The sequence below is a fragment of the Aythya ferina genome (assembly GCF_964211825.1).
Source record: "Aythya ferina genome assembly, chromosome: 2".
Lineage (NCBI taxonomy): Eukaryota > Metazoa > Chordata > Aves > Anseriformes > Anatidae > Aythya > Aythya ferina.
In genome coordinates, this window is record NC_140297.1 from 34,564,815 (window position 1) to 34,588,190 (window position 23,376).

General features: G+C 42.5%; 1 protein-coding gene and 1 long non-coding RNA gene across 2 annotated transcripts; one reads left to right on the forward strand and one right to left on the reverse strand.

The window, feature by feature from the left end:
* Positions 1–243: 243 nt before the first annotated feature.
* NPY (neuropeptide Y) lies at positions 244–8,813 on the forward strand. Its single transcript, XM_084512112.1, has 4 exons — positions 244–355; positions 507–694; positions 5,478–5,558; positions 8,590–8,813. The coding sequence occupies exons 2-4, from the start codon at positions 507–509 to the stop codon at positions 8,612–8,614; spliced, it is 294 nt and encodes a 97-aa protein (XP_084368238.1). The 5' UTR covers positions 244–355; the 3' UTR covers positions 8,615–8,813.
* Positions 8,814–11,187: 2,374 nt separating this feature from the next.
* LOC311432263 lies at positions 11,188–22,637 on the reverse strand. The gene is made up of 2 exons (XR_014689924.1): positions 22,311–22,637; positions 11,188–11,901 (listed from the first exon to the last, which is right to left on the reverse strand). It is a non-coding gene; the product is annotated as an uncharacterized lncRNA (long non-coding RNA).
* Between the last annotated feature and the right edge of the window lie 739 nt (positions 22,638–23,376).

Consider the following 23,376-nt stretch of genomic DNA (forward strand, 5'->3'; position numbering starts at 1 on the left):
GTGGCATTTCTGGACGCCCCCACCCTTCTTATAAACCTCCTCAGATGCTTTCAGATGCTTCCTTGCTTTTTTTTTTCCCCCTCCCTCCCTGCCTGGGCGGCGGGGGCGGCCGCCCCCTCGGTGCCGCCGGGCGGGGCCCTCCCGGGGCAGGGCGCGGGCGGAGGTTTGGGGGGGAAAGGGGGGAGATAGAAGGGGGCCGGGGCTACCGAGGCGTGATCGCCCGAGGCCCCTCCTGCCTGCCGGGGAAGACTTAAACAGCCCGGCGAGGCGCGGAGCCCCGCACTCGGGAGCCCCGACCCACGGGCACAAGCGCCTCGCCTCGCCCGGAGCCGCTCCCTCCGCTGCAGCCGCCGCCGTGAGTACCGCGACGGGGGGGACGTGGGCATGGCGATGGGACATGGGACATGGGGATGGGGATGGGGTCGCGGGGCTCGGCGCCGAGGGGGCGTCCGCGCTGCTCCGCCGTCGGGGCGGGCGCTGACGGCGGCTCTCTCCCCGGCGTGCAGATGCAGGGCACTATGAGGCTGTGGGTGTCGGTGCTGACTTTCGCCCTGTCGCTGCTCGTCTGCCTGGGGACGCTGGCAGAAGCGTACCCCTCCAAACCGGACAGCCCCGGCGAGGATGCCCCCGCAGAGGACATGGCCAGATACTACTCGGCGCTGAGGCACTACATCAACCTCATCACCAGGCAGAGGTAGGTGCCGGGGCCCTTCTCCTCGGCGAGGTGGAAGGGAGGGATGTGGGCTGTCCCCTCGGAGCCGGGGGTCTTGCCCTGCTTCCTTCGGGGTGAGGGGGAACCACCGGCAGGAAAGATGCAGGGGTCATGTAACCTCTGGAGAGTGTGAGCCCTGGGACTGGAGGTGGATTTCCACCATCCAAGTTGGCAAAAAGGGCAGGGTGTACATGTCCACAGGGTAGTGTGCGTGGGGAGAGCCCCCCGAAGCTGAGGGAAAATGAAACTCTCCCCAGGGAGTGTAAAGTAGGGCAGGAAGAACAGTTTCACGCTTCTGTTGCTGCCGCTGTCTCTAGTGAGGATTTTGTTGGGAAGAAAGTTCCCCTCTATGCTTGCTGAGGAGTTGTAGTAGTTTGGACACTTTATAGTTTGTCAGCTACTTAATACAGCAGCGAGTGCCAAAAAGCCCATTTGTCCTAACAAAAACTCTCAAGAGCACAAACAAGAACCCGTGCCCAAGCTGAAAGAGGAGTGAGTGTGACCCAAAGCTGCCTTGCTCTGAGCTGGTTTTCTGAGGATGGCTGCGATGGCTGCGCTGCTTACAGTGGCAGTGAAGGTTCAGTCTGGAAAAAGTGAAACTTATGCTATAAAATTATTTTATTTGGGAGTGTCTGTCCAGTTTTGACTGATTAATAGAAACATCCCCTAAGGTCCCTGGACAGTGTGTGACCCAGGAGAGCTTTGGTGTATTTATCTATTTGCTTAATATCAAAAACAGATGAGAGATCTATAATTAGGCTTTCATTTGTCCCCGTAGCAGTCTGAGGAATTAAATTAGAAGAGAGGCTATCGTGTAGCTGAGAGCTTTCCCAGCAAACCCATGACATTGTCTGCCAGTGTGCTAATGCCATAACACAGATGAAGAGGCTGATAGAACAGCAGCTCTTCGGTCCTGGACTTTTAAAGCAATATTCACAACCAGCTCATGTGTGCGGCATGCTTCTGTGCCTCAGTCTCTGCTCTCATAACTTTTTGTCTAGATAGCTGCTAAAATAATCTGCTCCTTAACTTCTGCCCCTGCTGCCCTTTTCCCTTGTGTGTGGTGGGATCTCCAGGCTGGGTTCATATATCTTCCTTTTATTTCTTTAATTTCTGATTTAAAAGGTGGCTTCTGTCTAAAACCAGTTTGTATTAAAAAGCAAACAAAAACAAGGAAACCAACCCCCCTTCGATATTCATCCCTCACTGCGCACTTGCTTTAATTTTGACTGTGCAGCTTTCTTTTCTCCTGCCTGGGGTGCAGGTCCGCAGCTCAGGGACTGAGTCTGCTTTCAGTCTCATGGGTGTGTTTGGGTTCTGAAGTGAACCAAAGAATTGTTGCTGACGGATAAAACAATTCAGAATTTCAATTCTATTATTCACGTTCAACCAATGTTTCCACCCCGCGGCCCCGTTTCATATTTGAGGGGAACAGAATTGGAATTAGAAGGACACTGACAGCTAAAATCACCAACTTCATGGTACATGTTTTAAAGTTGCTAGATAGCTTAGCTTAAACAAACAAACAAACAAACAAGAGTGTGTTCTTTCTGTTCTGTGGTGAATTAACAGCACAGAAATAAAGTGACAGCTCCTGGGGGTTTGCTGTTTTGGCAGTGACAGTCACTTGCAAAAGGAATCAATAGCTTAATAAGCATTTTGAATGGATCTAAAAATTTGATTCATTCGGTCTGTTTCAGATGCGCTCAAAGCTTACTCTTTTGTTAAAGCTTCTTTGGCTCTGCCTTTTGTGCTTGGTGCCGCTCAGGAGCCCTGTAACAAGGGGAAATGGAGGGGCTCTCTTCAGCTTCATCTATCTAGTCTTCTTTGATGTGTATGTGATTATGGATAACCTTCTGGCACATCCTCCTGACTTCTGCTTCTGGCCTAACAGCAGCATCTGAATGTTGTTCCCTGTGAGTAGCCATGGCCTACAGGGTCTTCACTCCAGCTTCCATGAAGCTCCTTCCAAATCATCTTTCTCTTCTTGTCTTTAGCCCTTGCCTGTGTGGCTGCTTTGTTCTCTCTCTCCTTTAGGGTCCTTCTCCTTCACAGCCATCTCACTTGCCTTTAGACATCTGGGCACATCAGCTTGATGCCCCTTTGAGGACAGTTGAGGGAAATACATGTAGGTACTTGTAGCCTGCAAGTCACCGGGCCTCTTTCAGTCCTTGATGAGATCTGTTGTTCCCTAGGTGCAAGATCTTCGCTGGTGGTAAGGAGAGCCTGAGGTGACCAGCACAGATGCAGACTCCTGCCTTGCAGATGTCCATGTGTCTTTGGATTAATCCCACCTCTGTCCTAAAAAAATGTCCTTACCACATACCCCTCTGCTGCACTGTTCAGGGGGCTTTCTTCAGAGCATATCTTTACTTGAATAATTGCTCCGGCTGCTTGGTACTACCTTACCTCTACACCCTGTCACCAACAGGCCTTCTTCCCTTCATGTCCCCCATAGCTTGTTCTTGCATCTATAGCTCCTCTGTGCTGTAGCTAAACAGTAAGGCCACTCCTGCTGGAAATGGCTTGAACCATAGGCAAGGCAGAGGATATTATCTGAAAGTGTGTCTGATTCTGGCAGTACCGATACTTCCACTTCATGTCAACAACTTTAAAGTGGAAGGGAGCAGACCCTGAGCTGAGCATAAAGCCTGACCAGGTGTTTTCAAAACTTGGAGCCTAACTGTTCTAAAACAGAAGTTACTTGGTAAAAGTGTTCCCCAGATGCCAGGTGAAGGCCTGGCTTTCTGTGTTTGTATTGTCTCGGAGCTGTGCAGGGTAGGCAAGGAGCAAGCACAAAGCAGCTGGAGCGAAGATCTCTGGAGGCATCTGCTTCAATAAGAAGAGATCAACTTCTACATCAAGGCATTGCTTTCAAGGCTGTTCATGACCTCTTTATTATGGCTGTAGCACGGTTGTTTCCTAGTGGCAAAATTACAGGGCAGACTAGAGGGTTGGGCACCTGCCATAGGAAGAATGGCTGCTCCTTGAGCACTCCACTTGGTCGCAGCCAAGTGTCACCTGGTGTACAGCTTTGTGTGAGGACAAGGTGGGTCTGTCCTGGACAGGTAGCAGCACTAGTCTTGTCATACTAGAGGGACTCATTTAAAAAGCAGTAGTAGTTTTCCACATCAGAGTCTTCTTTATTATTTGAGCAAATCTCTGCTCTTCTGAGGGTTGCTACCCATTTCTTACTCAGACAAAACTTTCTGAGAGATTAATAGAAATTTTGTCCAAGCATAAGCTGCTGGAGCAAGTTGTTGGATTTGTTAAATCAATGTTTTAAAAGCAATGGCAAATTAGGTTCCCCTCAGTTGATGTGCAGGTTGCATCCATATTGATTGGAGTAGGGTACTAGAAAGAAAGAAATCCCTTTGTGGTGATGGAGTGGAAGGCGTTTTATTCAGCATTATTCTGAATTGCAATATTGTAACAGCATTTTACCTTCTTTCAGTCAGTTTAAATTAAGAAATTTAAAAATCTGAAACTTTTACTTTGTCTTTTGAGGGGACATGGGAGGCACTAAAATGATTACGGTGAGGCAAGAATACAAAGAGTAATAAAATGAGGTACGTTTCCACTTTTCAAAAAGATATGTCATCAATAGATATAACTCCTAACTTTTAAAATAAAGTTTGTATTGTGAAGTTTTTTTCCCCCAAAATTTAGATCAAGCCATTGGAGAAACATCTTGATAGCAATGGATAAAATCTAAGTCCTTGATTACACCTTTGACTTCTCTGGAGCCAGAATTTCACTCAAGTGGCATTCACAAAGCTATTATCTGTTAATGTACTTTGTGATTCAGACTAATTACATACACAAGTTACAAACCGTGATCTTAATTCTTCCCAACCAAGGGAGCATTTGCTTACAGTTATCACTGTTAAGCTAATGAATCCTTATAGTGATGAAGTGTCTGTCAAGCTGGCTGCTAAGTGTTGCTTCTGTTTTCTGAGAAAAAGAGAGCAAATTCCTTCCTAGAACCTGGAATTGCAGTATTTTATCTGTTGAGCAATGTATGATAAAATATCCGTGATTAAAACAAACAAACAAAAACAAATAGAAGGACAGCCATTGTGTAGGTATAGGACATAGGTTGTAGGTGATATCTCATTTAAGCAAATTGTGGTTCAGAGAGTTTTCTTTCCCATAGCCACATAGTTCAAGAGTGGTTATTGCTTTGGGTTAGCTCAGTTTTTATGACTTAATGTGGTGTGTGGTAGGCATCCCCAAATATATTAGCTGCCTTTAAAAAATCTTGGCCAATTCTTTAGATACTATGGCTTATCTGAGTTTTGTTTACTATTCACAGAATAGATAAATTTGACTCCCATTTATGTAATTTCTGATGAATGAATAGCATCTAAAACAATCATAAAGTTTATGAAATGACGGAACCGGGTTTGTAGGCAAAAATGATGCGCGTGGAGGTCATGTCATACAGTTTCCTTCCCCTTTCTTCACACTCACATCAGTAAGGTGTGAGTTCCTAGAATATCCAGGAACAGGGATTGAATCAGTAAATATTCAGAGTTTCTCAATACTGTCCTATAACATGATAATGGAAAAAGTATATTGAAAGAAATACTGAAGAATGAACATTTTCTGACATGACTAAGTCAAGTTAAAATACTTGCTGTAAAGTTTCCTTTATAACGTCACTATTGAGTTTTTCTGAGATTTGCCTGATGGTTTTCTACTTAGTTTTCATTTTTAAATACTGAAATACGCAAACATATACCTTTTTTTCCTCTTTTCTTAGGTATGGAAAGAGATCAAGCCCAGAGACACTGATCTCAGACCTCTTGTTGAGGGAAAGCACAGAAAATATTCCTAGATCCAGGTATGTATGAAGATATTTTGTGGTGGCTTTCATTTTTTGTTTGCATATAATAGTTTTGTTCATTATCAATAAACATATGTCACAGGGAGAAAACGCTTGTCACCAACAGCTGGATAAGCACAACAAAAATCCTTTGTTTTTAAGAGCTAGAACCATCCTATGAATGCAAGTAATGTCATACCAGATATGATGAAGTCCAAGCTCCTTGTTTTCCTCTTTTGTGAACAGGCAATACTGGCTGTCTGAAGGGAGGGAAGCATTCCCATAAAAGTTACCCCTTACTGGGCTTTATTGCAATAGAAATTACAGAATTGTACATTGATGCCTGATGGTGATTCATTTACATACTGGATCCCCAAAGATGGCATCTTTTTATTCATTTGCTACTTAAAAAGTTTTACCTTTTTGCTTTAAAGATATGTGAGTGGTGAATATCCAGATATATTAACTTATACACAAGTGCAAGGCTGTGATTGATATTTAAAATATAGTATTTCACACTACGTCTGTACCTAATGTTTTATAAAGTGAAAAAATAAAAGCCTTCATATTCCTAATTGCACTTGATTTAAAAGAACAGTGGTGTTTCAAGCAACAGTGGGATTTCAAGGGTATGTACTATATTTTTCTAGGCAGGGAATGACACATTAGCTGTAATGTAAGATACTACATTGGTGACTACAATTTACGCAGCTGTGAAAATTTTATTTCCTTTTGCCTATGAAAAAATAAAATACTTTTTTTTTTTTTTTTTTGCTTGTGAAAGAAAACCTTAGTTTTAGTCACAGAAAAGCATGAATAAGCTCAGATTAAGCCTTTCCTGAAAGTCTGATGCTTGCTGATAATACTTCTGCTGCAGAAATAAATGTTTTATGCAGTAGTCATCTCAGGAGTCTACAATCTCTGTATTTTCATAAGTTGTGCAAGGCTAGATTAAACTAGTTGAATACTTGACCGGAATAGTTTGTAGCAGTGAACTTTTGGGCATGATCTTGTCACTGAGAGGTGACCAAAACTTTGACTGCCATCAGTGGGTTGTCCATGAAACCTGCAGTTCTATGCATAGGGAGAACGTTGACTTGGGTTTGATGACTAACCACAGCTGTTGGGAAATGGTTTTCTCTGCAGATGCTTATAAAAAAAAAACTGCACGGAGTGCAGTGAAATGTTTGAGACTATTTTGTATTTTGTAATGATAAGGCAGAATCCTCATATAATGGGAAATTTCCGCTGCCATGAATTTGAGGCAACACAGAGGGTAGTACAAAGTCTAATACTCTCTGCAATTTTCCCTCCTTCACAACAGAACTTTATGGTTGTTATTGTTTCAATAATGCTATTTATAACACGCCAGGGAGCTAAGACTCATGAGCAAACTAACAAACTAGTACGCATTTAAGATCAAGAATTGATGAGAAACAGATTTTTATCTCATACCCCCCTGTAACAGCACTTTAAACTGAGAAAAAAACATGGTGTTTGTCATTCGTCGATGACAATTATGTGAGCACTGGGAACAATGATGTGTAGTTTCTTATGGATATGTTTTCTAGGATAAAAGCCAACATGGATTCTGAACTCTGCTCCAGCTTTCCCCCCCCATGTGAGGATGTATCTTATTTCTGTACGGTCCTGTGTTTGATGGCACATCAGGAACTTACTATCTCCAAGATACCCGTACCTCTCTCTGACTTGGTGAAAATTGTCCAGAGGGTTGGACAGCTTGTGGGGAAGTTAGAGGAGCCCCGCAGGGGTGGACACACATCAAATTTGCCCAAATACAGTGTGGTTGCATAAACATCCTCCTGGAGGCATCTAGCCTAAATGAATTAAAGGCAGGCTGTTATTATTCTGAACTTAAATTAACAAAGTACATGTTTTAGAAATATTTATACACAGCCAGTTATGGTGCAGATGTAATTTCCAGTCAGTGAGTCAGCAGCAGAAAGACACATTTCGTGCAATCCCTGAAACTGAACACTGAGGTGTTAAGAAACAGCTTAACTGTATTCAGCCTGGCTGGCTGAGTTCAACCCATCACTTTCTCTGACTAAAATACACGTATGCCCCATAGCATTTTGCAGTCTAGGTGTGTGTCTGAGCATCCAAAGAAAGGATAGAGAGATTCTTATGGAAACCAGGTGGAAATTAGGAAGTTAAGGAATTAAAAAAGGAGGTGCCTTGATCTGAGTACAAGTAAGTTTTCATAAGAAAAATGTGAGGGGATGTCTTTCTGATCCTGTGTATCCTATGGAGTTATGACAAAATTTTCATTTCCCAGTAACACTACATATCCCTTCTAATACTGCATCTTTGAAAGTTAAGTGTCTAGTGTGAAGTAGCTGTCTGGACTCCCTTTGTAGTCAACTGGAGAGATGACTATCTCCAAAATGAGCCATTCCACCCCAAAACAAGCAGGATTAGTAGCCCTCTCAAATTGTCAGTGTCTCTCCAGCGACTGTAGTGGCAAACTGGACCTTAAGTCAAGACTAGGCACCCAACTTCTAGATAGCAGAAATTATGGCAAATCCACTTCTCCGTGTCTCTCTCCATGTTCTACCACTTGCTGAATATCTTTCTACATATCCAGAACAGCTATTTGCAAGCAGAGGCCCTCTGGATCAAATCCTGCACTCAGGACCCCTTTCAGCGTGTATTTCAACAGTTTGATGTTAAGCAACAGAATATGATGATAATATTTTAGGATGGTTTTAGGATAGTTACTTTGGTTTTGTCCGAGGGTGCTAACAGCATGACATGGTTTTATTTGTCTCTCTCTGAAAACCATTTACTCCTGAAAAATCTAAAAATCTCTCTTACGAATATGTTTGTTTTTTGCCATATCATAGTTTTCTAGATTTTGGCCATCCTAGATTCCTCTGTTTTGATGGGAGTCTCCAGCTACAAATGTGAATGTGTATTCCTTATTGGTGCTATTATTAAAATGAAAATTTCAAGTAGTTGTAACTTTGGATTTTCCAGAAGGGACTGTAAAATGTGTTTAATAGTGTCTATTCATAATATGTTACAGGTTTGAAGACCCTTCGATGTGGTGATGGGATTTTCAGCACACCGTCAAAACTTTTCCTAGTTTTCAATTCATACTCCACTCCTCTGAAGCGAATCATAGTGTCATTCCCAGTGCATGCAGCCATTGTACTGAATTCTGTAGAGTTTTTCCCTCGTCATATTTGTATATACCTTTATTTAAATAAATTATTTGTGCATTCCAAAATACAACATACTAAATGAAAACAAGCACTCCTGTCATTGGTATAGCAAAAAATGGTTTTAAACAATTACAACTGAATTATAAACTCCCTGCAGTCTAAAGTAGTATGGGCAACAACACTGTCACCGTTAATACAGTAATTAGTATGCAAAGTAATATAAAGGCACCATTTAAAGTGGCCTCAAACTCCACTCAGCTGTTGGATTTATACAAAACTGTTTAAAATAATTTATCATGTACTACATAATTTAGGAAAATACTGTTCCGAGAGGAGATTGCTCAGAATCACCATACTAAAAACTTACTTAGTATGTACACTGACAAATGCATTAAAATTAAATTTCAAAATACAAAGGAATGAAGTGACGGCTTAATTCTCCGAACTCCTCCAAACTGGTTTGAAGCCTGGGTGTAAGCCTGAGCTAGGAATTTTAAATGAAACAGGTATAACATGTTTGTTTTGGCAATATGCAAAGCAGCAGAAAACAGTATCTAAAGTAACTCATAAAACAGGACAATTGTACAGCCACTTGTGCCAAAAAGGAGACATCTAATATTGCTTAAATTAATGGGCATGCTGCTTAATCACAGGAGCGTGCTGGTAAATTACAAGCCTTTGGGTACCTGCACTCTGAGCACTTCTCTAATTTGGAAATATTCATAGTTTGTTTTCACCACAAGAATGTACCTGGAGTGGGACAAGGGGAACTGCCTTCATTCTGTTTTTCTATATTTTTAATGAATTTCATCACTAGCCTAGTAAGGAAGCTACTTATACGTAAGGACTTTGGAGGAATGCCCCAATGCTTTTGTTCAAAGTAACATAAGATAATGGCAGCATGTGTTACCCTTGTTCTTAAGTGGTTTTTATTCAGAGAGGCTCATCTTGTGGTATGGTCATATGCAACATGACACAAATGCCGATTCTTGGTTCCTGATATAGAAGCACACTTTCTTTTCTTTAAACACCAGAACTGGATATTGTGTAATGAGGCACATTAAATGTTCCAGGTTGGAAAAGAATCAGAGTGAAGGTTAATACATTTCCATCTCATTCCTGATGTTTAACTGTTTTCACAAGGCTGTTGCCCCCAGGAAAGATGCATCAGTGCAAGTCAGTTCCAGACCCTTACAAATGCAGGCCAGGTGTATTCACAAAGCATTACCACGTTCCCAGGATTTACCATCTTTTTTGATCACACTTTCTTCAGTAAAGCATAATATATATATATATTTGTAAAACATCTAGATGCCACTTGAATCGGCAGATTTTGCCTTCAGCAGCAGTATTTTCACTTACAGGCTTGATGATGGGTTTCACAGTTAAATCGAGAGGATTAAGAGCTGTCTACTAGTGGCACTAATGGACATGGTTTAGTGGTGGAACTTGGTAGGTCAGGTTTATGGTTGGACTTTATGATGTTGAAGGTCTTTTCCAACCTAGACAATTCTATGATTCTATGATAAAAATGTTTGGGGCCCCCTGTATAAACCATTGCCACCAAAGGCAGTAAAGTCATGCTGTTCAGAGGGACTTCAGCCACAACTTGCTGATGCTGCAGGAGTCTATCAGCTGCAGGCCAGGACCTGCTGGGTGAGAGGCCACCATATGGTGCTTCTTGGAATAATTATTCAAAAGAAAACGAGATTGGTGAGGTACCTGCTATATGTTATCTCTAATTCCTGGTTATTCCAGTAACCAGTAATAAGTGTAGTAAGTAACTACACACATATATTAATGACTGAGTAAATGTTAAAATCTGTAGGTGATACACCAAACTCATGTTGCTTCGCACTGTCATTGCAAATGTGCCCTAGTGGAGAAGGAAAGAGTTAAAGGAGAATTAGTGGATGCTAATTGTTCGTGCTGAGCAGTTCCACTCCATTACCTGAATTTTCTTGAAGTTAAAGAACTCCCACGTGTGTAGAAAAACTAGAAAACTCTAAAAAATGCCAGGTTTATTATTAATGAGCTGTAAAAGACAGAGGTGAGGCAAGGCAAAGCAGTCATACAGCATACATCTATCCACACCATGCTGTGATTTTCTTTCTAAAACCTTCCTGTCCTGGCAGACACAACCTCACCAGAGAAGGCCAACGTGCTTAGGGCTTACTTGCCTCGTGTACTTCATATACCACTCTTGACAACCACGACATTGAAAATATTGGATCAGCTCCCCAAACTGCAGGATAGGCTTAGAAAAATGAGCTGTGAAATGAAGATAAATGCTGGATTTGTTTGGTTTGGCTTCCATATTTTGACTTTAAGCTTAACCTTTTCATCTTTTTCTCTCTAACCATGAGAAATAGAGCCTTGTTTCTAAAACAAAGGCTGAAATTTATGTCAGACTCTGAGGAAGTGCCAGGAAAAACAACAAAAAGTGAGAACCATAAAAGTATTCTCCTGTTTATTTATTGAGGGTTTGAAATTGTAAGTAATGTACATAGATATGTGTAAAACATTTAAAAGGCAGTCCACCTTTGCCTTTGGCAATTTCTGTAATAGATGTCCCTGAGTTACACTCAATTTTGATTTAACAAATGAGGGAATCCAGATACTCCCATAAAACTATATATCGTCTCTTCTAAGACAGGAAATTCTCTCTGTTCTTTTCTCTCTCCATCCCCAGAAAACCAGTCTATCACAATGCTTTCAGCTCTGGAAATCTGTGCCAAAATACACAAATGTTTAGTCCTCTGATGGCTATTCCCCTTCTTCCTGGCTGTGGAGTGAAACATTGTTCCTGTGGCTGGTGTCAGACCCAACTGGAATGGTGTTGGTGCCCATTACTCAGCTACTGTCCCCATTCTTGATGGGAAAGGGTCACCCATCAAGCCAAACTTTTCCTCACGTGTCATTCAGGAGTTGGAAACCCCATTCTGGTGGCAGGCAGAGAGCATGGACAGCCTTCTACAGGCAGGGCAGCTTTGCTCTGCCAGAGCATCCTGATCAGGGTGGCTGTGACTGGGGAGGAGAAGACAGCCCCACCACAGCTTCCACCGTGAGGAAGCAGAGAGGTCCTGGTAGTGTGAAGCTGGAGGGAAATGCAAGCAGGTGAGGCAGCTGAGGTAGGAGTGATCTTGATAGGTGTCCTGGCCTCAAACCAGACCCTAGACAAACATTTTAAAACAAAAGTCAGAAGATATGCCAGAATTTATTGTGACAGAGTCTGTGTTTGTCTTTTGAGATTTTCATTTACAGCTTGTGAAAAGCTGAGGTCAGAGAAAGAAGAAACAACAGCATACCAGAAATGAGCAGCTGAGGCTTTGTAATGGCAAAGTCAAGAGAACGTGCCTTGTGTACATTTCCAAAGCAAACTGTTACAGGAATTGGTACTCTTTGCTTTACTCCGAACAGGTGCTTTACAGCCCCTTCCCTTTAAAAGAAGTAAACAGCACTAGGTTAAAAATACATGACCAAAAAATAACCCTAGCAAAAATTATTTCCTTTTGGAAAGGCTTTTGGTTTTTAAGTGTTAAGGAAAAAAAAAAAAAAAAAGTCTTAGGAAGTATTTCCCAGAACATCTTTTCTTTCATGATTTGTGTTTTCTCTTGAATTAAAAAGCATTTTGATTACTTTCAAGGTTCATAATATTATTTTCTAAATTGTAACCAAGAGGAAAAGATGCCAACATGCTTCTTCCCACTGCGCACAACTGAACTATTTCACAAACTTAGAAAAACTGGACATTAATACTGTTCCAGTAATACTCAGCAAGGTACTTAAATGAATATTTTCTAAATTTAAACCAATACTGGTTTTGCAGTACACTTTTTTGGTCAAAGAATCCAAATCTGCCTTGAGATCTGCACATTGTGTGTCCAGGAATAGGAGAAGGTAAAACTACATGGGACTGTGCTCATTTGTATATACACAGCCCTGAAAAACAGCTTTCATGGGTGTGAAAGTATTCCCCTTACAGGAGACATGATTTGGCAAAAAGCAAGTGGTTTATGTCAACTTCTGTGCTGCCATCTAAAACAGATGGTTCTCAAAAGCAAACCAAAATTATACCAGCAGTAAGATAGCTGGGGTATTGTGTGTGTGAACCAAATAGATGGACTGTGACCAAAGAAAGCGGTCCATATGTATTTCAGTGAAATAAGAAAACAATTCAAAATCTATCCCTTGGGGCCAGCTTCTCACGAAGCCCCAGGGTTACAAACATGTGTCAGCCCTCCAGCCCATACTTCACAAATCCTGAGTTATCACTGAGTTTGAACTCCTGTCAGATCTGGTTGTTTAATTTAACATTTAATAATAGTTTCCTAATAACAAATTATCAGAGTAATTTAACACACACCACTAATGTAAATTAAAAAACCCTCCTGCTTCATGTTGGTGGTTTAGTACCCTGTGTGAGAAATTGCACCTGCGTGGAAATTGCCTAACTAATGCAGCAGTTCACATCAGGCCAGCGTATTTTATTATCTGGCAATGTTGTTATCAGTCATTTATTTATCTGTATTACAGAAGCACCTGGGGACTCCAGATACGGGGCTCATTGTGCTGTGGTTTGTAGAATTATAGTAAGAAAAAAAAATCATCCTACACTGGAGAGATAATTCATCCAAATGCAAAGAAAGAAAGTGGGAGGAAACTCGGGCTAAGAATTAAATATGATGGGAAGGATACGGTGGCCCTACTTTTAGAGTCACTGATTGCAACAATTAACAATGTGCTATAAAACATGTAGCCCCAACATTATCTTGCTTCCAGTTCATATGTATGTTTGCTGAGCTCTTCGTAATCCAAGTAATTTGCTTTTCCCTAATGACCAGCTCTTTGCAAGGCCAGAGCCCTCCCATGCTCTGTTTCTCCTGGACCTGCACGATGGTCCAGCCTCTGCCTGCAATGGACAGCAGCTCCAGCCCTGCACTTGCTGCAGGCTGTGAACTTGCCATACCCTCTGACCAAATTCCTGGCTTTAAACACACCCCAGGGAAACCTGGTCCTGACAGTACAGGATGAGCTCTGGACGCGTCCTGCCTTTGAAAAAATGGGGTTGATGGGAGCAGGAGACCCCTGAGAGGGACTCGTAGGAACAGCTGCTGGTGCTGCAAATCAGCAACCTCTCCCACAGCTACGAGGGTGCAAAGTGCTCTTTTTCAAAGGAATATGTTCTTTTCAACTAAGAATGAGGGTTCAGGAAGCTCAGTTGTAAGTAGGTGATTGGCTGCTTAGGAGATCTTTCACGTTTGTCTTTCCACAAGGTCCTGCATCCCGTTTTTAAGCTTCTTTCCCTTCAAAATACACCTATTTATTTTCTGTGCTTGGATTAGTTTCTTTTATATGGAAGAAAATAAGGATTGCCATTTAAAGTTTTTCTGCATTTATGATGCAAACTCTTCTTTATATTCAGGAATGATTTTCTTGTATTTATCCATGCATTCACTCTACCATGTAGATGACAATTACTGTTGTTCAAATATTTTTTGCAGTGAAGTCAGCTGGAAATACAGCCTTGTACAAATCCTGTTCCATGAGCAATGGTACAGAGGGTTTTGCTCAAAACAATTGCACTGGTACTTTTTTCACTTCTTTGTAAAACTTGAGGGTGGATTCTAATGAAGTCATCTAAATTAGGAAATAAACTTTGTTAATTGAATGTTGTAGTCCAAAGGCTTGGGCACCTTTTGATATGATCAGTTTTCTTCTGAGCAAGAAGAGTCAAAATTAAATAATGAGCTCAATTAGAAACGTTAACTTGCTTTTAATATGTCTGTATTTGAAACGTTTTAACTTCACCTTGGTCATTTGCTGCCTTCACATCAGCAATCAGGAAAGTCAGAAAATTACTGACTTTTGACATGAAGCTTTGCAATGCTGTACCATGGCCTTGGTGTGAATCTGCTTTTAAAAGATGAATTGCATTTAGAAACGCTTAAAAACACATCTTAAATTGGCTGCCTTATCTGTCTTAGCCAGAAGTGCGTTTTACATTTCTTCACACACGAGTGGTGGTACCCAGCTCTACTGCAGCGCGGTGCACATCAGAGTGTTTGTGCTTCAGCACGCGTGGTGACTGTCACAATAGCGTGTGCGGACTGAAATATATTTCCTGTACCGTGAGTCATACCTGGTTATTAATAATGAACTACATTTAAGTGGGAAGAAGTCAGTTTTCATTCCATTTAAACGTCCTGATTTACCAGCTTCTTTTAAAAAAGAAAAAAAAAAAAGAAATTCACCAGCAACAAAAAAGGTGTTTCAGCTTTACGTTCTGTCAAGGAAATAGGCTGAGACAATGAGATGCTATATTTAAATTTTCTTAAGTGTGTTTCTTCCTGACCAGGCATACCACATTTTCCTCTGGTGTTCAGAGGTAAACTCCAGGCAGCTGGTTAACGCTGAATCTCTCTGTTACGGACATTTCTCTTTTCTTCACCAGCTGGATGACTATTTCCAAAACAGGCTGGCTTACAGGCATTGCATTTACCCAGCCCACTGCCTCTCCTGTTCATCCTCACATGGTTTCTAAAAAAGAAAGCAGTTTTTGCAGGCAAAATATGTATTTCTGTTGTACTTTTTTACCTCTTTCAATGTAACCTAAGGAGGGTGGATCATGTGGTTTTGCCAGCCACAAAGGTTATATACTAGAGACATATTTTTTAAATTTTAAGTACCATACTCTGCATATGATACCATAAGGTGGGCTTTTCCCTCATGCTGTGCCCCCCAGCTGTGCTTCTCCTTTGATAGCTCTGCTCAGAGATTTGACTACAACATCTCCCTGTCAAGCTTGCAGTGTAACAATAATTTGCATTAATTGATCTAATTAGATAACATGAGTCAACTCTAAATCATATAAAAATTTTGTCATTTGGAAGTGTCAGAAATGAATAAATTTACAAGATTTTTTTTTTTAAAGTGGGTTGTGGAGGCTTTTACCATAGATGTTAGGTGAGTGCAGGTCTCTGTGCTATATCAAGTAGTAATAGCAGTAATTAGGGACCTGTGTTGGCCCCTTTTCACTACAGTGGGAAGTGACTTACAGTGTGAACATTGAGTTGTGATGGTTGCCAGAAGTGGCAGAGAATCAACTCTTTGTTCTAATGGTTTAACAGAAGGTGTCTGCCTTACTGTCTCAGCAAGAGTTTGGCTTAGTCTCCTTGGGGGGGAAACTACAAATTTCAGGCAGCTGGCACTGGAAAGGCACAAGGATAACTTTGATAAATCCAGGTTGCTAGCAACTCTTCATCAGTGTGAAGAGTATAGTGGGAGCTGTCAGAAGTCCTCTGAGCAAATACAACCCACCTTTGACCAGCAGCAGTGCAGGTCATGGGGACCTTGTGAGCAAAACCCACAGAAAGACTATGAGAAGGAGCATGAAATGATATTCTCTGTAAAAAATAATGATTCTAAGAAACCATAATATTCTCTGATTTTCAGGAAACACACATCATTTTTCCTTTATCAACTTAAAGTGGGGGGCATTTTATTGAAAAAGAGAATCTTCAAATACCAAAGATGAAAATGAGACTAGATATAATCTGGGATGGCATCCTTGAGTATGTGCTGAGCCACTGGCAGGTCAGAGGGACAGAAACAGCAATCAGCCCCTTCATGATGTTATTGCCCTTCTCTAAATGGTAGTTAGGGTGTTTTCCTACCAGCTCCAGTGTCTACATTCATATGGACTTGTGCAAATCAGAAGCAGAAGATGATCAGTCAACAATACCTTTCACCTTCCTGAGAACAGCAAGGGTATTTCTATCTGGATGTGAAGGAAACAGTGAAATGTGCCCCTAGAAGCTGAGGCAGGAGAGGCTTATGAAAAGACTCTACCTGCTACTTGCTAAAATATCTTGATTTTTAATTGTACTTGGTGAATGGGGAAAGAAGGGAAAGGGAGATGATTCAGTATTTTTGACTGCTCAGAGAAAAAAGATATTTCCATCCTCCCCTCTACCCTCTCCCCATGAATGCTTTTGGTCAGTTGCAAAGAAAGGGTCCCAGATTTTTTTCTTTGACAAATCCATGCTAGCACAAGAGAGGAGGCTGCACGCAGCCCAGACCTCACCAGAACCTCTCCAGCTGAGCAACCGGCCAAGCTGGAGCCTCTGGTATCGAAACTGGCACTGCTGCTGAATCCCTACAGTTTGTCAGCAAAGCTAATAGCATTTCCTGTTCTCACTTCTTGGGTCCTTGGAATTTTTGGACTGTCCTAGCCTACACCATGGATGTAAAAGTCACCAGAAAAGCTGTAGTGAAAAGCACAAAAGCCAAAGCTACAGCACCCCAGACAATCAGTACTTGGTGCTCTGAAAAGAGCATTTCTTTCTTCTCTGGGTCTCATGGGGTTTTCATGCTAAGATGATATATAAAGTAATGGGATTTTTGCTTTTTTTAATGTTACCGTTTTGTTTACTAAAATAATTGTGTACAATAAAACAAAGAATACAACTCTAGTGGGATCATTCAGTGAAGCAACTAGAGGATGTGAAAACATATTGGCACACCTCAGGGGGTTTATGCCTCTTCTTTAGTCTATGTAGTGTAGCCCACTGTTAGAGACACGGTATTAAACTCAGCTGACCATTTGTAAGCCTTGCTGTGACAATTCTTCCCTGTCTCAGCAGTTTCTTCAATCCTGTACATGCTGTATGTAAAAGACCCTGCTTTCTTCCCATCTCTGCTCTATTAAATGCTGGTTTGAAAAGTATAGCTCAGGATAAGAATGTAAAGTAGTAAAAACTGACCTCTCACCATGCTGTAAAGTAAATGGCATTTGGAACATTTTCATGATGAAGAGATGCTTCCAAAAAAAGGTCTGTAATGACATACAAAAGCCACTTCACAATCATTTTACATGCCTTCAAATATTCATCATTATGCTGGACTCTAATGGGTATGGAACTGCGCTGCATGCTGTGGAGATCTCCTTTGCAAGCCTAAAGTCTTCAACAGCCTGAGAGACCCATCTTGGAAAACCTCCCCTGATGGAATGGATTTAGGTTTTGTCAGGGAGAACCTCTTAGGGCTCCCAGTCTCAAAAGTGACAGCCTTGAATTTGGCTTTGGTGCTTTCTCCCTTTTCACACCTCGTCGGCCTGAGCCCTTGGGGACTGCAGAAGGAAGGGGATTTCAGAGGAGCAAGGTGAAATGTGGTGGTGATGTTATACTGCCTGGGGTGGGATTTGCTTGGAGAGAGACCACAGATCTACGGCTCACTTGCTGGGGAACTGTCAAAGCCGATACAGCTCCCACCTGAACAGTGAAATGGTGAAGTGCAGCCTAGCAGGGAGCTGAAAGTAAATTTTACACAACTTCAGGGTGGATATAATAGATGCAGCCCATCAGTGCTGGTTCAGCTGGCCCAGCACTCCAGCACCACCAGGCAGCACCCGAGGATCCTCAGGGGAAAGCTCCCTCCCTTCTGTACAGTGTGGAGTATCTATTGCCACTGAGATAATTAGATTTAATTGTCTTTATTCTTGCATGAAGTAGGATTTTTGCAAATCCCTCCATTATCAGCTTCGGAAAAAAAAAAAAACAACACAAAACAAAACATAACAAAACAAACAAACATAAACCTGTCTGTTCACATAGCCCGGAGCTTAACCTAAATCTTTTTGGTGGTGACATTACTGTAAGTGATGTTAACAGGATCTGGATGTTACACCTCACTGGTCAGGGAGTGGATAGCATATTTTGGCAGATTTACTCACTTCGTTTCTGCCTCTCGTGAAAGGAATTTGATTAGACATTTCTTCTATACTCTTCAGAGAAGAGCTCGGAGGGAAATACTTGGAGAGCGCATCGACCTATTAAGTTGCCTGATTTGTGGCCGCAGCTGTTTCCTTTGTCTGAGCACAGGCAGGAGCAGTGATTCATATAGGGGAAAGGAGCTCCACCATGCTTGGTTTGCTGTGAGCTGCTCCTCGGTACCCTCCTGCACTCCTGGTGGCTCTGGTGGTTTGGGGGCATGCAGCCAGAGCACCCTGGTGGGGGCACAGCCACGCTCAGGCCTTGGGAGAGCTGCTTCAAGGCAGCAAAAAGCAGCAAGGTGCTGCTTTTCTAACACTTTAAGCCAGGAGACAATAAGTATGACTCTTTAAGGAGAATCAGGCAACTTCCCATGTTTTGATGTGCTTCTTATGCAGCCTGACAAGCATCGTGCATGAAGGCATTATCACTGCTGGGAATGCCATGTGGATCACGGGGCTGTACGCACCTCTGCTCAGTGGTAGAAGGTGTGGGTGACTTATATGGACATTGGGAGAATGGCAATCTTTAGATCTTTTCTGGAACAAAACCTAAAAACTGCTAAAGTACTTCAGGCAAATTATAACACCCACCTTACATTTTAATGCCACCTTAAACTGTATTCTGCAACAGTCAGCTGTGGGAGGAGATGACATAAACAGACAATTAATGTTTCTTTTCACTTGCCAGTTAAGACTGAAAAATGTGGTCACTGAGCTGTCTTTTTCTGACATTTTCTTAACAGCTTCACATTTTGCAGAGAAGTTGCCTTCACTCCCCATGCTGAAGCTGTGCTGTAAGCAAAGCGAGGAGTCTCTCCCCTCCACCGAGTGGACCACCACCCTTTGTGGGCACCACACATCTCCACCGGCTGCAAAACCCCCTGCTGTTTTCCTGGGACCATGTGTTTTGCTGGATGTGCCAGCATCTGGGTCCCTAGGGGCTGGAGGAGGGTCCCAGTGCAGGGCAGTCCTGCACCCAGGGCCACCCAGAGCTAGGCAGGGCTAGGAGAAGACTGGTGTCAGGCAGCTGTGACAGCTGGTAGTTGCACCATCTGAATTCCCCTTTGGGTCTATTAAAGTCGTGTTTGTACTTGAAATATCCTGAAAATACAAATCACAACCTCCTTGCAATCAAGTATTTGAGTACACCATTTTCTCTACAGCAACCCCGCTGCAGCACAGACCTACCTGGGAGCTTTGAGCTCTCTCCCATTCACCTCTGCATTTCAGGCACCCAGCAGCTAATTACGCCAGCTGCCTGCTTTTTTTTTTTTTTTTTTTTTTTGAGCAGAACTCCCTAAAACATCTTCAGGTTTCACAGTGGTAATCTGCATTGTCAGCAGTGACTTTGTGGGTACTGACAAGCTGAGCTCAAGATGCATTGTCTCACAGGAGGTGGGTGGTGGGGAGAAAAGATCTGTCTTTTATAAATATATTTGGATAATTGCATTTTCCCAAATCGCCTTTGTGTCCTTTCCCACTCCCATCTGAAGACAAGAATATTAACAAAAGGAAGTCTGATATTTGCTGTTGGGATAACCAGATTTCTGACTTTTCAGTCATAATTTAGATATTTTTTTTAGATGTCATACATATTGAGTGTGATTGAATTTCTGCCAGAATTTTATTAGATAACTGGCACAGCACTTCTCCCAGCAGTGAGACACTAAAGAGAAATGCAGCAAAGGAAAGGAAAATAAGAAGATGGAAGAAATAAAATGAAAAGAAAAGAAGTCACAATCTGAAAGGCAAATAGGTTTTTTGATTATTATTATTATTTTTTAATTAAAATGAGTGTGAATCACAGTGCAACATCAACTTTATGTCTCAGTTTCACTTAGTTAAAGCTATGTTCCAGGTTAGGAAAATAAGAAAAGCCTCCAGGTGTGGTTTGGAACTGATTGAGTTGCCTTCCTGTGGTCCCTCTACATACATGGTTCTTTTTAATTAAAGCACTCTTATTTCTGATCATAAATGTCTGGACTAAATCTAATTTCAATCAAATCCATCCACAAAGCACCACTTATATCTACCAAAATCCAGGTGTGTGCTGGCAGTGCCGGAAAGCAACGCTGCCCCTGTATAAAATGGATTCTTCACTTCCCTTGATAGAACTGGGGCAAGCTGCTTCCCACAGCTTATGCTATTTAAGCTAATCTAGAGGGGAGGGGGGAAACAAATGTGCTTCTGTGAGGCAAAGCAGCCTGCCAGCCCTCCTGCAGCAATGGCCTGGGTGCATGTTTTTTGTCCACAGAGTGTGGAAAAGGCGCAATGAGCTCTCAGCTGCCTTGTGTGGGTACAGAAATGGCCAGAGGTGGTGACCAGGGACTGGCTGATGCCCTTATGGCATAATAATTGTTTATCTGCATGTAACCAAAGCCACTCTTTCTGACGGAAAAGGATTTGCCCTGGCCAAGCTGTGCACATTTTCTACAATGGAAAAGCAGAGAGGGGTATGCAGCAGCTGATCTTGCCAGAGCTGTAGTAGTCAGAAGAGAATTGAATGAATCTAAGTAAATAAGCTTGATGACTACCTTTAACAATGCTGCAAACAGGTATTAAAAACCAGTGGTGGAGAAAGGATTATGTGCATGCATGCATATATTGTTCTGCTAGAGTGAACAAACACAAGATGAAACTAGGCCAGAGGGCCACAAACACGGACAACCACCTATTGATCAGTTGAAATGTGACCTGGAGAGGAACTGGTTTTAGAGCATAATTACAATAAACACAGCTTATTTTTGCTAATGGAGCCATCAGTCACAATATCAGCAAAATGTTTTAGAAAGAGCGTTAGTGAAAACAGAAACCTCCTTTCTGAGAAAACTGTATGTCTTAAAATGGTGTTAAAGAAAACCAGGAATCCTCTTTTTGTGATCATATAACTCAGCTATGTACAGAACTATGTAGCAACCTATGTAATCAGAATTTTGTATTAAGTACCAATCATTTTGCTCCATGTGTAGGTATATTTGCAGACATGCAAGCATATTTTTTTGGGGTATATATATGTGTGTATATACACATAAACACACATACTTACATGCATATTTGCATGTAAATATTATTTTTTGGCATCGAGGGGACACATACTTCTGGTTCTGTTTAGTCTTGTGATCTCTTGCTTCTTTTCTTGCTTGCTTTTGGTGCCCCAGTTTGGTCTGATCCCACCTGCCTCTCCACCAGCACCTCTGCAGGTGCAAGAGAGGAGGTTTTGTTTGGCAAAGGAAAGAAAGGGGAGGAATGCTAAGCAGTTTTTCAGAAAAGCTACAAAAGGCAGCCTGCTTCCAGCAGCTCTGTAATCCCCCAGATTCTCCTTCCTTCCTTCCCTTACCCTGAGGTGGACTCTCTCAACAACTTCTATTTCTTATTCTGTATGTTTAAAATTTGAGTATCTATTTTTTGAGGTTATGGGCAGAGAGGATATTTATATAAAGTAGGAAAAATAATAATCACATTACTCTAGGAAGCCAAACCATAGGTCTTAATACTTTCAAAGATCACTTCATCATTTTGTTCACTTCCCCCTGAAGGGAATCAGATTACTAACCACGTCGCTGCTCCATGGGGCGGCTGCACAGCTTTTTTTCAGTCTCTTTCTGGTTAACCTCTTTGTCATAATATTGATTTTTAACAAAAATATCCTTTCTGCCTTACTTAACTTTGATATGCCACAGAGCCCTATAACTATAGCTATCTTTAGATCATTGTCTAATCTTAGTATTTGAAATCAAGTTACTATGTCTAATCAGTTCTTCCCAGAAGTGCTGTACTACAGCCATGCAAGGAGTTTATTAAGAAACTCACCTGACTTTAGCTTTGCCTCCTGACAGCACCACAGACCCCAAAATTGCTTCAGCCCACCTTCCTGCAGGCCAGAGGGCCTGGGACGGGACTGGCTGGGGATCTTGCTGCTGCCCTAGTTTCACTGGGCTTCTGGGAGGCTCATTCTGGTGTGTAGGTCTGGTGAGTGGCTTATGTCTTCTCCTGCACAACCTATGCCATCAGTGTTATGTGGTTGTCTGGGGCTATCAGCTTCACCTCATGGACGTTGGCACTGAATTCTTGGGATTTTCCTTGGGTGCAATCATGTAGAGTCTGGTCTTGGCTGGGAAGGTCAGGAATTGTGTCCATGGTAGCTGTGCTCCTTGCAATGCGGCTTAACCCATACACCCTCCCAGCACCTCAGCGTAGGCCACAGGAGCACATCCCATGGCCCGGGTGCCTGCTCTGGTCTCAGCTGCCCCTGGCCGCTGTGGTGGTTGTGCCCCCTGCTCCCTTCTGTCCCTCTGAAGAGATGGAGAGACGTCTGGAAGCGGAGTGAAGCTCCCCTGGCCCTGGTTTGCAGGGCTTGCCAGGAGCTGGATTATGTAGTTGCCTGCTGCTTTGTGCAGAGGCCTGGCGAAGGGAGATGATCACAGTGGTCCTGCCCCAAAACCAGCTCAGGCACTGGGGCAAGATCCTGGTTCAGGTCAATATGCTATCTGGGGCACCAGGCAGGCATCGGGACAGCCTTCTCCAGCCTCCAGCCATGGCTTTTTCCTTCTCTTTTCCTCTTGCACGTGCATGTGCACACACATTCTGTCAGTCAGAGACAACAATGAGGACAGTGACTCAGCACTGAAGTGACCTTTCTTCACCCAATGGTGGGCTATAAGCACAAAGGATAGTGAGGAGTGTTGCTGGAGGTGGTTCATGACCTTCACAGCCTGGAGCCTTTCACATGGTTTGTGCCAAGGGATAGCTATGAGCTGCTTGCCTAGTGGATAGTATTTACAGGTGGCACGGTAGCCTGGCTGGCCCCAGGTGTTTGTGCCAGCTTAGTGACTAGCAACTGGCTGTGGCAACAGCTTCTGGTCAAGTACAGCGTAGT

Excerpts from the sequence above, each read along its gene's own strand:
- NPY (XM_084512112.1), top strand. The coding sequence starts at position 507 with ATGCAGGGCACTATGAGGCTGTGGGTGTCGGTGCTGACTTTCGCCCTG. Across the intron at positions 695-5,477 it reads AACCTCATCACCAGGCAGAG|GTATGGAAAGAGATCAAGCC; the intron begins GTAGGTGCCGGG and ends CTCTTTTCTTAG. Across the intron at positions 5,559-8,589 it reads GAAAATATTCCTAGATCCAG|GTTTGAAGACCCTTCGATGT; the intron begins GTATGTATGAAG and ends AATATGTTACAG.